The sequence below is a fragment of the Spinacia oleracea genome, chromosome 4, assembly GCF_020520425.1.
Source record: "Spinacia oleracea cultivar Varoflay chromosome 4, BTI_SOV_V1, whole genome shotgun sequence".
NCBI lineage: Eukaryota > Viridiplantae > Streptophyta > Magnoliopsida > Caryophyllales > Amaranthaceae > Spinacia > Spinacia oleracea.
Genome location: NC_079490.1, coordinates 135,473,692 through 135,487,010, shown reverse-complemented (window position 1 = coordinate 135,487,010; position 13,319 = coordinate 135,473,692). Strand labels below are relative to the sequence as shown.

At 37.2% G+C, this 13,319-nt stretch overlaps 1 protein-coding gene across 1 annotated transcript; it reads right to left on the bottom strand.

The window, feature by feature from the left end:
* Window positions 1-1,532: 1,532 nt before the first annotated feature.
* Window positions 1,533-3,151, bottom strand: LOC110797128 (basic blue protein-like). Its single transcript, XM_022002223.2, has 2 exons — window positions 2,865-3,151; window positions 1,533-1,989 (listed from the first exon to the last, which is right to left on the bottom strand). The coding sequence occupies exons 1-2, from the start codon at window positions 3,043-3,045 to the stop codon at window positions 1,790-1,792; spliced, it is 381 nt and encodes a 126-aa protein (XP_021857915.2). The 5' UTR covers window positions 3,046-3,151; the 3' UTR covers window positions 1,533-1,789.
* Window positions 3,152-13,319: the final 10,168 nt, after the last annotated feature.

Sequence of the window (13,319 nt, the reverse complement as noted above, 5' to 3'; positions counted from 1 at the left end):
ATATCAGTTCTTTTCTTCCTCACGAGTAATCAACTATTTTCCATCATGTTTCACATATATGAAGAGTCGATAGGATCAGCATCATGTGATACAACTGTTGTTGATAATTTTGCAAATTATTTATGTCGAAAGAGCCTTTGACTTCAAATTTTTAGGATGATAGCAGAAAACTCTGCAAAAGTATTGGTTAGGAGGAACACGGTTATAGATAGGAAAAGGGATTTTCCACTTTATGTTGTTTTCAAAGAAATGGAAAAATAGTTCTTATAAAGGTGGAAAACATTTTCGTTTTGTAACGAAAGGAAGCCTCATTTTTCTTCTCACCTCTGGCCCATCCATCCTCTCCTTTCCATTTCCGTTTCCAGCGTTTTTTTCCCTCTAATTTTTCTTGCAACGAGCAATTGATAAGCTTTGCAGGTTTTCGAGATACTTGAATACTCCTGAAAGACTCTCCACCTCTATGCAATGAGAAATGTTAAAAGAATTTTTGTAGGTCGGTGAGATGCAAAGGACGTAGCTGCCAGTCTATTGTTAGATCCTCAACAATCAAATTGGAGATCGAGGTGACAATTTCAACGTGCTTTTATTAACACGTACATTGCTTGTGTAGCTATTTTACAAAACATTAATAACAAACTTTTTTACTTTAAATTGCAAGTGGAATGGAATGGAAACATTTAAGGAGAATAAATAGTAATGCTAAGATTACATCACCCTTATTACAGAAGACATAGATCATTTTCCGATACTCATATAACTGATCTTTGCTTCCGAAGACCAGTAAGAGGGAAATTAAAAATCATTGTCAAGTGGGTGAGTCTTCAACAAACAATTAACCTGTATTTTTCCTTGTACAAAAAATGAGAGAAAAATAAAAGATGCAAGCAGACAAGCAACAAAAACTATGAAATTAATTGGAATAATTGAGAAAACTAATCCCAACCGAATTGTCTAATAATTCATAATTTTTACATTAACCCCTACAATTACCCAACCACATGAGCCATGTAGAACAGGGGTATTTATATGCAAAGAATAACCAACAGCTACTTTTTCAAACAAAAACCTAGTCGTTGACCATTCAAATGGTTACTTTAAAAACAAGGATATTTGGTAAATTATGTTTTTGAATATAGGTATTTAGTGCAATAAGTTTTAAAAATAGGGGTATTTAGTGAATTTATATTTTGCGCTAAAGGAGCACTATTGTTTGCACTCTCTCTGCCTTTAATATATGGTTGCGCTATATTTTTTATTTCAAATTATTAAAGTTGTTGTATCTTGAATTTTCAGTTTTCACTAATCAGAAATATTAATATTGTTATGTGAGATATTTATGTTCTAAATCGTGTCTTGATAACTGTACAAAAATAAAATGGAGCAATTTTTAGGGAAGAAAGAACTAATGAATACCTACAAGGTTGAAACGTAACATTGTAATGAACATGAACTTTCTTTACAGTAGTAAATTTTTCATAAGGATATATATTATCATGATTTGCAACAAAATTGTAAATATAATTATCTGCAAATTCGAATACAACGTAATTAATTAAGATAATTATTTAAAGTAATCACAACAATGATAAACCACATCTAGTATATGTCATTTTGTCTTATGTTAAAAGGGACGACAATGTTATTGCTCATCACCTTGCGAAACTAGTTCCTTTTGGATTTAAACAAGTTTGGAAAAAACATTTATCCCGAAGATATTACTCTATATATATTCATAGACACTTTATCCTTAAATTAATATACTAGCTGGCTTTCTCCAAAGAGAAATTAATTATGATGCATTAACAGCGATCTTGACCCCGTTGTGGCAGTGGGAAGGGAAAGAGCAGATGAAATAGTTTGGACCTGAGGCCAAGCTGATTTTTTCATTTCCAGTTTGGTAAATTTTTGATGGGGTTGGTTCATAGCATTTATCATAACCTTCCTTGCTTACCACCACCACATTGTGCCTTTCCTTATCATAATTAAATGCTGCAAAATAACATCACATTTGTCAACAACAATTCCATAATTTACTTGATCAAACTCAATACTCCGTAACTAATTAAGCATGATTAAATTTCGTTGCAATGATTTTAGATAACAACAACAATAATAATAAATATAATTGATTTTACATGAGATAGAATCGATTTTACACGAGTCTAGATCTTAACATTGTACATTCGAGTCTTAAAATGAATAACGTCAAAAATAAAATATATATTGATCATCGTGCAATATTAATTTCCAGGATGGGATCTTACTTTAGATCCATGATGTGGGTAGGATCGGATCGTGTGATGGTAAGACCTCATCCTACAATATATGCAATAATTTTATATTGCATACCATTAATTGGATATACCTTATATATTGTAGTTCAAGTGCAATGGATAAGATATGTCGAGGTAGGTTGTCGAGACTAAGATTTAAGTTATGATTAATTTCAAATCTTAATTGTTAAATTATATGAATTTATTTTATTATCCAGGAATTATTAGTAACAAGAATATAATACTTCTAATGGCGTTGAATATGAACTATTCAGTAATTTAAAATGTAAAAGTTAGTAATTATTTTGAAGAATCAGTGTGTGTGTTGGGTCGAATTATTGGATCGTACCATCATATGATCTTGTTAAGATCTCACCTATCCAAAGGGGGATAATGAGATCATATCTACCTAAAATTAGCATCGAGACATATTTTTGGAGCGTAGGATCGTAGGATCGCAAGAATCAAAAGTTTAACAATCATAGAATCATGGTTGGAAAGGTGTTTAAGTCTTAAATAAGACTCGGTGTATGGTAATAATTTAAGACATTCATGGTGAAATCTAAGCGGGAAAAAGATAGGAACACTGACCTAAAACATCACCAGCTTTGAAGGACTTTCCCTCGGGCCAATTTTTGACATTAAAGGTCCAACCCTTAGCGTCGCCTACGGTGAAATCAGTTGCATAGGCAGGCTTGGTAATAGTTAGAAGGTACAATATGCCAACTACAAGCAACAAAACTAGTTTTGCACTGACAATTCCCTGAGCCATTTAAATTTAATTAGAATTTCTAAAAAAAAATTGGGAGAAAAGGCAGGAGAGAGATTAGATAGGGGTCGGGATAGAATTGAGTTACGTACTTTTGTGTATTAGTTGGGATTGAAGAATCATTATTTATAGGGGTAGGAAATTTGATCAATTACATTTATTTGTATTATTAAAGCAAAGTCAAATCAATGAGAGGCCTCCAAACTTCCCAACACTCACCTCTCATGCGTTGGTTAAAAAAAGGAAATCTAATAACATTTTAAAAATAAAGAATAAAACAATAAATATATTATTAAAGAAAAGTAAATCACTGTGAGGCCTCTAACCCCCAACATCCAACTCTCATGCACCGTATACAAAAAGACAATATTTTAACATACACTAACTAATAAAGAAATACAATAAATAAATTACCATATCTTTAAAACAAGAAAGTTGTAACAAAAAGATGATTATTAAAAATTTACAGGTATATATATAATTCATGCGGAAAAACCATAAAGCCATAATTCATGCGGAAAAACAATAAAGCCAGGAATCAATTAATTGCCACATAGTCAATTAGCATAATTTAGGTTATATACAATGTGATGCGTGCCTTCCCTAGCTGCTCTCGAACCGAACAAGAACAAATCTTTAGAGCTCCAACTGTTGCCCCTCCGTAGAAAGCCCACAGCACGTTCGGATCCGCATTAGCTTAACCAACTAGGATTCTTACTTAGGTTTTATGCACTCGGGTTAGGCAATAAACTATGTTGTCCCTTGAACACAATCTAAGTAAAGAATGTGATTGTGATATGTGTGTATATAAATTATGAGGGCTAGCCTCATACTTATAGAGTAGGAAATAAGGAATTTGAGTCCCTCTAGGAAAACAATTACCAATCCTATTAGGATTGTAATTCTTAACCAACTAGAGTTATAGGAATAATTAAACTCCTAATAATCCAATTTTAGTAGGACTAGGAAAACTAAACTTAACACTCAAGTTATTTGGCGACTAAGTAATCGGACAAGGCTAAGATGCACGCCCATACGCAGCCATGAAGCCCACGATTGGCGCGCGCCTGACCAGGCCCAAGCGTGCCTTGCATTCGGCCTTTGGCCCGTTGCTTGGTGCGGCTTGGTTGCTGCTCGCCCACGGCCTGCCGCGGCCCACTGCCCTGCCTGGCCCATCACGCACGGTTGGGCGTTGGTGCTGGGCTTCGCGCCCAGTGCCGTGAGCTCGCCTTTTGCTTGTCGAGCGATGGTCCGGCTCGCTTGCCGGCTTGTCACTCGTCGAGCTTCCAATTTGTTTTCCGGTTCCGGAATCTATTTCCGTTTCGAACAAATATTTACGTTTCCGTTAATATTTCCGATTCCGGAAATAATTTCTTATTCCGACAATATTTCCGATTCCGGTAATATTTCTGTTTCCGGCAATATTTCTGATTCCGGCAATATTTATATTTCCGATAATATTTCCCGATACGAACCATGTTTTCGTTTCCGGCAACATCTACGACTTGGATAATATTTATATTTCCGTCATGAACCATATTTCCGTTTCCGGTAATATCTTCATTTCCGGAGTATTCTTTAATTTGCCTTTTGACGATTTCAGCTCCCGCTGGAACCGAGATCCTTCATTTTCTAATGATCATAAATAGATTACTTAATGAATAATATATTCACTTAAATACTTGATCTGTTCAAGTACTATTTGTGTGACCCTATGGGTTCAATCAAGAGTAAGTTGTGGATTAATATTATTAATTCCACTTGAACTGAAGCGGCCTCTAGCTAGGCATTCAGTTCACTTGATCGCACTGAATTATTAACTTGTTAATTAATACTGAACCGCATTTATTAGACTTAGAATTAAATGCAAACTTGGACCACGGGCATTATTTCCTTCAGTCTCCCACTTGTCCTTAGGGACAAGTGTGCATTTCCTAATTCCTTTGTCTCTTGATGCCTGATCATGAACATAAGGTAAGAGTAGTCATCCTTATATGTCCAAAGGTATTTCCCGATTTCAGAGTTCAACTGATCAAATAAACAGATAATCATAGCCTATGATTCATCTGAGCACGGCCATGCATTTTTCAGTTTCTAACTCTCCGAGTGGCCTTGTACAATTTTCGGCATCTCATCCCGATTTATGGGAGGACAATCCTAATCTTGTGATCTTGAGGTTAGACTTAATTTGTTTGATAGGTGATTACCTGAGCGTTGTCGTTATAGTCTCCTTTTACTGTGCGACGCTTGACAACGTCAAAGTAACCAGTTCTCAAACAAGTGATCTCAAATCACTCAGGTATGGAGGATTAGTGTCTAATAATGTAATGAAATTTACTTATGACAGATTTCCATCTCTTACAGTAAAGTTTCATAGGTCTATCCGATACTAATCTTCTCAAGTAAGTATCTGTGCAAATGATTGTGACATTGCCATGTCCACATATTTCAAGAAACAGAACTACTAGTCATCTTGCATTCTAGTCGTCTAGCATTTTCTATGCATCCACCTTTATAGAAAACTTCCGACCGGGAACCATTTTCAACTTTTGACATTCAAGTTCACTTGATAGACATTTCTTAGACATAGGACTAGTCTTGACAGTCTATCTTGAATATATTGTCAAATTGAAAGGACCCATCATGTAATAAACCACAAAATTAAATGGAAAATGAATTCTATTCATTTCTATAAATGGTTAACCAAAATTTTTTTACAAAGTATTAAACTTTTAAACTTTAAAACATTAAAATATTCATTAAGGACATCAAATTAATTCTCCAACATGCTTGATTCCCATAGCTGCAGTATGCGAGTTGTGCTTCGCTTGCGGCAGAGGTTTAGTTAATGGATCTGAGATGTTGTCGTCAGTTCCAATCTTGCTTATCTCGACTTCTTTTCCTCCATGAACTCTCGTAGAAGGTGAAATCTACGAAGTACATGCTTGACTCTCTGATGGTGTCTAGGCTCCTTTGCCTGTGCAATAGCTCCATTATTGTCCCAATAGAGAGATATTGGTCCTTTAATGAGGTGGACTACACCAAGTTCACCTATGAACTTCCTTAGAAAAATAGCTTCCTTTGCTGCTTCATATGCATCAATGTACTCTCCTTCAGTTGTAGAATCTGTAATGGTGCTCTGTTTAGCACTTTTTCAGCTTACTGCACCTCCGTTGAGGCAGAAGACAAACCCAGACTGTGGTCTGAAATCATCTTTGTCGGTTTGGAAACTTGCGTCCGTATAGCCTTTAACAAGTAATTCATCATCTCCACCATACACCAGGAAATCATCTTTGTGCCTTTTCAGGTACTTCAGAATGTTCTTGGCAGCAGTCCAATGTGCCTCTCCTGGGTCTGACTGGTATCTTCTCGGTACGCAACATTCGGGGGTGTACATATCATAACATACATTATTGAACCAATAAATGATGCATATGGAATCCCATTCATTCGTCTTCGCGCATCCAGTGTTTTCGGGCACTGAGTCTTGCTTAGAGTCATTCCATGAGACATGGGTAGAAGCATCTCTTGGAGTCAACCATATTGAACCTTTCAAGCACCTTATTGATATAAGTTCTTTGACTAAGTCCAATCATCTTTTTAGATCTATCTCTGTAGATCTTGATGCCCAGTATGTACTGTGCTTCTCCTAGATCCTTCATCGAAAAACATTTTCCAAGCCAAATCTTGACAAATTTCAACATGGGAATGTCATTTCCGATAAGTAATATGTCATCGACATATAATACTAGGAAATCAATTTTTCTCCCACTGACTTTCTTGTATACACGAGATTCTTCTGCATTCTTGACGAAGCCAAAGTTACTAACTGCTTCATTAAAATGTATATTCCAGCTCCTTGATGTTTGCTTTAATCCATAAATGGATTTCTTAAGCTTGCATACCTTTTTAGCATTCTTTGGATCCTCAAAATCCTCAGGTTGTGTCATAAACACAGATTATGTTAAAACGCCGTTTAAGAAAGCGGTTTTTACATCCATCTGCCATATTTCGTAATCGTAATATGTAGAGATTGCTAACATTATCTGAATAGACTTTAGCATTGCAGCTGGTGAAAAGGTTTCATCATAATCCACACCGTGGACCTGTCTGTATCCTTTTGCAACCAATCTAGCTTTGAAAACTTCTAGTTTCCCATCCTTGTCCTTTTTCAGTTTGAAAACCCATTTGCTTCCTATGGCTTGGTAGCCATCTGGCAAATCGACCAAATCACAAACTTGTTTTTCAGACATGGAGTCTAATTCAGATCGCATGGCTTCTTGCCTCTACTTGGAGCTAGGGCTCGTCATATCTTGTTTGTAAGTCACAGGCTCATCGCTTTCCAGCAATAGAATTTCATGGCTCTCATTCGTCAAAATACCTATATATCTTTCTGGTTGAGACCTATATCTCTGCGATCTACGCGGGGTTACATTTCTAGTTGGTTCTTGATTCTCACAAGATACTTCTACAGATCCCTGAGTTTCAACCTGAATGTCATCTTGATCATTCTCTAGAGTTTGTTGTTCAACTTGAATTTTTTCGAGGTCTACTTTTCTCCCACTTGTCATTTTGGAAATGTGATCTCTTTCCAAAAAGATACCATCTCGAGCAACAAACACCTTGTTCTTAGATGTATTGTAGAAGTAATATCCCTTTGTTTCCTTTGGGTAGCCCACAAGGATATATTTGTCAGATTTCGGTTGAAGTTTGTCTAAAATTAATCGTTTGACGTATACTTCACAACCCCAAATCTTAAGAAAATACATTTTTTGAGACTTTCCAAACCATAAGTCATATGGACTCTTTTCGACAGCTTTAGACGGAGCTCTATTTAGTGTGAGTGCATATGTGTTTAGTGCATGTCTTGGAAGTTCGGCCTGACCCATCATTGATCGAACCATGTCTAGCAAGGTCATGTTCCTCCGTTTTGACACATCGTTCCATTGAGGTGTTCTAGGAGGAGTCAATTCTGACAAGATTCCACAATCTTTCAGATGGTCATCAAATTCATAGCTCAGGTATTCACCGCCTCTATCAGACCGCAGTGCTTTAATCTTCTTGCCTAGTTGATTCTCTACTTCACTCTGAAATTCCTTGAATTTTTGTCAAAGGACTCGGACTTATGCTTCATTACGTAGACATAACCATATCTACTGAAGTCATCAGTGAAAGTGATAAAGTAGCTGAAACCACCTCTAGCATTTGAACTCACTGGTCCACATATATTTGTATGGATTAAATCCAATAGATCAGTTGCTCTTTCTCCAACTTTAGAAAAAGTATGCTTTGTCATTTTGCCAAGTAAGCATGATTCTCATTTACCAAAATCCTCTAAGTCAAATGGTTCTAGAATTCCTTCCTTTTGAAGTTTTTCTATGCGTTTCATGTTAATATGGCCTAATCGATAATGCCACAGATAGGTGAGATCTGAATCATTCTTTTTGGCCTTTTTGGTATTTATGTTATAAACTTGTTTGTCAGGATCTAGCACATAAAGTCCATTGACTAATCTAGCAGATCCATAAAACAACTCTTTAAAATAAAACGAGCAACTATTGTCTTTTATTATAAAGCTAAATCCCTTAGCATCTAAGCAAGAAATAGAAATGATGCTTTTAGTAATACTTGGAACATGGAAACATTCTTCCAGTTCCAATACTAGCCCAGAGGGCAACGACAAATAATAAGTTCCTACAGCTAATGCAGCAATCCTTGCTCCATTTCCCACTCGTAGGTTGACTTCACCCTTGCTTAACATTCTACTTCTTCTTAGTCCCTATGAATTGGAACATAAGTGTGAGCCACAACCTGTATCTAATACCCAAGAAGTTGAATTAGCAAGTATACAGTCTATAATGAAATTACCTAAAGATGGAACGACAGATCCGTTCTTCTGATCTTCCTTTAGCTTCAAGCAATCTCTCTTCCAATGCCCCTTATTCTTACAGTAGAAGCATTCATACTCAGAAGTGGGTTGGCTCACCTTCTTCTTTTCAGACTTGGTGCCGCCAGTTTGCTTAGGTGGGCTGGCTTTCTTGCCACCCTTCTTAGAATTCCTCTTCTTGCTAGATTTCTTGAACTTTTCCCCACGCACCATAAGCACATCCTGCTTATCACTTTTGATCGTCTTTTCAGCGGTCTTCATCATACCGTGAAGCTCAGTGAGCGTTTTGTCCAGACTATTCATGTTGTAATTCAGTTTGAACTGATCATACCCGCTATGTAGAGAGTGGAAGATGGTGTCTACATTCATTTCTTGATAGAACTACTTATCCAGCCGACTCATATTCTCAATTAATCCAATCATCTTGAGAACATGTGGACTTACGGGCTCGCCCTTCTTGAGCTTGGTGTCACGAATTTGCCTATGAGTCTCGAATCTTTCGACTCGAGCCAGATCTTGGAACATGTCCTTTAACTCACTGATGATTGTGAAAGTATCTGAGTTGATGAACGTTTTGTGTAAATCTGCACGCATGGTTGCAAGCATTAGACATTTTACATCCTTTTTGGCATCAATCCAACGATTGAGGGTTGCCTGAGTATCCCCGTCGCCCGCGGCTTCGGGCATCGCCTCTTCCAGGACATACTCCTTTTCTTCCAGAATAAGAACTATTTGCAAGTTCCTTTGCCAGTCAAGGAAGTTTCTCCCGTTCAACTTCTCCTTTTTGAGAATTGATCGGATGTTGAATGAATTGTTGTTTTCCATAGTTAAAACTTCAATTGAAAAGAATAAACAAATAAATAATCATTCATACATGCTCTTAATAAACTTAAATTCTGGCATACAAGCATAATTCAAAAAAAATTAAGCATATTATTCGAGATTTTGTGTTCCGGAAGGTGTGAATAAAATGAACTCAAGATCCTTATATCATTGAAGAATTAAGCACATTATGTATTTTGACTCAATTCTAAAATATTTTAGGTAAGAAAATCCGTTGCTAATAGTCTAGAAACTACTCTTGGTTAATAGGTACGCCTAAGAACTTATTAGGAAAACCTATCCCATTTGTCACGACATAAAAGGACTCCTTACTTATATCGTTGAGTTTTACCAAAACTAACATGTACTCACAACTATTGTGTACCTTACCCCTTTAGAATCAATAAGTAACATCTCGCTATGGCGGAAAACTATTACTAGATTGATGTAAAGGTTATCCAAGTAAACGTTATTTTGGAATGACACCTTTTAACTCAATTTTAAAGTTTGGAACTTAGGGCTCTTACTATGTTAGTTAGATTTTAAGTGAACTAAAATCCTTAATTATGCAACATAATCAAGCCACAATCTCATGCATAATATTAAGACATATTTGAAGCAATAAATAACTTAAAACATGCATAAGATTTAAATGTGATCTAGTATGGCCCGAATTCATCTTGAAGCTTCAACTTCAACTCCGTCTTGAAAATGGATTGGAAACTCCGTCTTGAATTTCACTATGGGAGGCGCCATTTTCTTCAAATAGGATATGCTATAATTAAACTAATTACAACTAATTGATGGTACGCATACCATATTTAAATAAAAACTTTGGTGCATCAGACCAATTTTACATTCAAATTAATGGTACTCATACCATATTTACTATCCTATTTGGGCCATACTAGTCACTTTCCACAACCTGCAAAATAGTACACTTACAATATACCATTCATCCATTCATTTATCAATGAATGGCCCACATAGCAAGTTAGTAGAAAAATATGCATCACATAAACATTTGCAACAACTAATAAGATATTCCTCAATGCGGATTATTGTTAGGTACCTTAAATCAATCTAAATCACCCTTTGACGATTTCTAGTTAATAGTTGTGCATTAATAGCAATTCAGATTAGTAATGTAGTCTAACGCATGTCCCGTCTTCGTTACATTGAATTAGTAAGGACCGCATAGTGGGCTAATACGTGGCACTCCCCGTATTAGTAAATGTCCCCCGAACCCTCAATCTCTACCCCGCTTGATGTATGTTGAGCGATTCCCATACTAGGAATCACAAGGGAACCTAAGGCCGTTATGGTCAAATATGTTGAGCTTGGGGCTCACAAACTTGTACCCACGTATCACAACAACCGGGTTTTGTCAGTTTTGTAAAACTGAATGGCGACTCCATAAACTAGTAAAAAGAGGCTATTGCCCACAGTGTTAGGTTATGATACATATGACAATTCATAAATCATGCGGAAAAACCATAAACCCAGGAAAACATATTATTTACACATAATCATTTAGCATAGATTAGATGCATACTCTTTGTTGCGTGCCTTCCCTAGCTGCGCCCGAACCGAACAAGAACAAGTCTTTAGGACTCCAAGTGTCGTCCCTCCGTAGATAGTCCACAGCACGTCCGGATCCGCCTTAAGATTGACCAACTAGAATCGCCCTTAAGGTACTATTATTTTCGGCACTTTATAGGCAAATGTGTGACTGAATTTTTCTCTCAAAAACTCACTTTGAATACTTTGAAACTTGTGTTATAAATTGTGAGCCCTAGCCTCATATTTATAGCGGTATGGAAAGGGAATCGAAATCCTATTCAGATACAAATTAATTAAACCTAGAATCCTACAAGAACTCTAATTTAATTAATTTATCAAATAGAATTAGGAATTTAATCATTAACCGAACTCTGCATGTTTTAGGAAACGTGCACGAACACAAACACTTGCACACACACGCACGGCAGCCACGATGGGCCCCATGCGTGCGCGCGAGCAGCAGCCCACTCAGCGCCCGCGCGCGCTGCGCGTGCTGTGCGCGCTGTGCGCTGCGCGTGCTGTGCGCGCTGCGCGCTGCGCGCAGCCTGCTGGGCCTGGCCTTGCGCTGGGCCTGGCGTGGCTGTTTGTGCGGCGCGCTTGGCTTGCTGGGCGATGGCCTGGCTTCGTGTTGGGCCTCGTCCGGCAGGCCTCGTCCGATGCTTATTCGTACGATGCGCTTCCGATTAAATTTTCCGATTCCGGAATTCATTTCCGATACGAACAATATTTAATATTTCCGATTCCGGAATTAATTTCCGTTTCGAACAAATATTTAATATTTCCGTTTCCGGAATTATTTTCTGATTCCGGTAATATTTCCGATTCTGACAATATTTCCGTTTCCGGCAATATTTCCGATTCTGGCAATATTTCCATTTCCGATAATATTTTCCGACACGTACCATGTTTCCGTTTCCGGCAACATCTACGACTTGGATAATATTTATATTTCCGATACGATCCATATTTCCGTTTCCGGCAATATCATCGTTTCTGGAGTATTCATTCCTTGCCTGTGACGATCTTAGCTCCCACTGAAACCAAGATCCGTCGGTTCCGAATATTCATAGATGGAGTATTTAATGCTATTAAATACTTGATCCGTTTACGTACTATTTGTGTGACCCTACGGGTTCAGTCAAGAGTAAGCTGTGGATTAATATCATTAATTCCACTTGAACTAAAGCGGCCTCTAGCTAGGCATTCAGCTCACTTGATCTCACTGAATTATTAACTTGTTAATTAATACTGAACCGCATTTATTAGACTTAATATAGAATGCATACTTGGACCAAGGGCATTATTTCCTTCAGTCTCCCACTTGTCCTTAGGGACAAGTGTGCATTTCCTAATTCCTTTGTCGCTCGATGCTTGCTCTTGAACATAAGGTAAGAGTTGTCATCCTTATTATGTCCAGAGGTGTTCCTCGGTTTCAGAGTTCAACTGATCAAATAAACAGATAATCATAGCCTATGATTCATCCGAGCACGGCCATGCATTTCACAGTTTCTAGCTCTCCGAGTGGCCTTGTACAACTTTTAAGCATCTCATCCCGATTTATGGGAGGACAATCCCAATCTTGCGATCTTGAGATTAGACTTCGTTTGATAGGTGATTACCTGAGCGTTGCCTTTATAGCCTCCTTTTACGGTGCGACGGTTGGTCAACGTCAAAGCAACCAGTTCTCAAACAAGTAATCTTCAAATCACTCAGGTATTGAGGATTTAGTGTCTAATAATTTAATGAAATTTACTTATGACAGACTTTCATCTCTTACAGTAAAGTTTCATAGGTCTCGTCCGATACTAGTCTTCCCAAAGTAAGTATCTATGCAAATGATTATGACATTGCCATGTCCACATAGTTCAAGAAACAGAACTACTAGTCATCTTGCATTCTAATCGTCTAACGTTTTCTATGCGTCCAATTTTATAGAAAACTCCGATTAGGGACCATTTTCAACCTTTGACATTCAAGTTCACTTGATAGACATTTCTTAGTCACA

Bases quoted from the DNA above. Each gene is read 5' to 3' on its own strand.
- LOC110797128 (XM_022002223.2), bottom strand. From the start codon at position 3,045: ATGGCTCAGGGAATTGTCAGTGCAAAACTAGTTTTGTTGCTTGTAGTT. The intron at 1,990-2,864 runs GTCAGTGTTCCT...GTTATTTTGCAG, and splicing joins CAAAGCTGGTGATGTTTTAG to CATTTAATTATGATAAGGAA.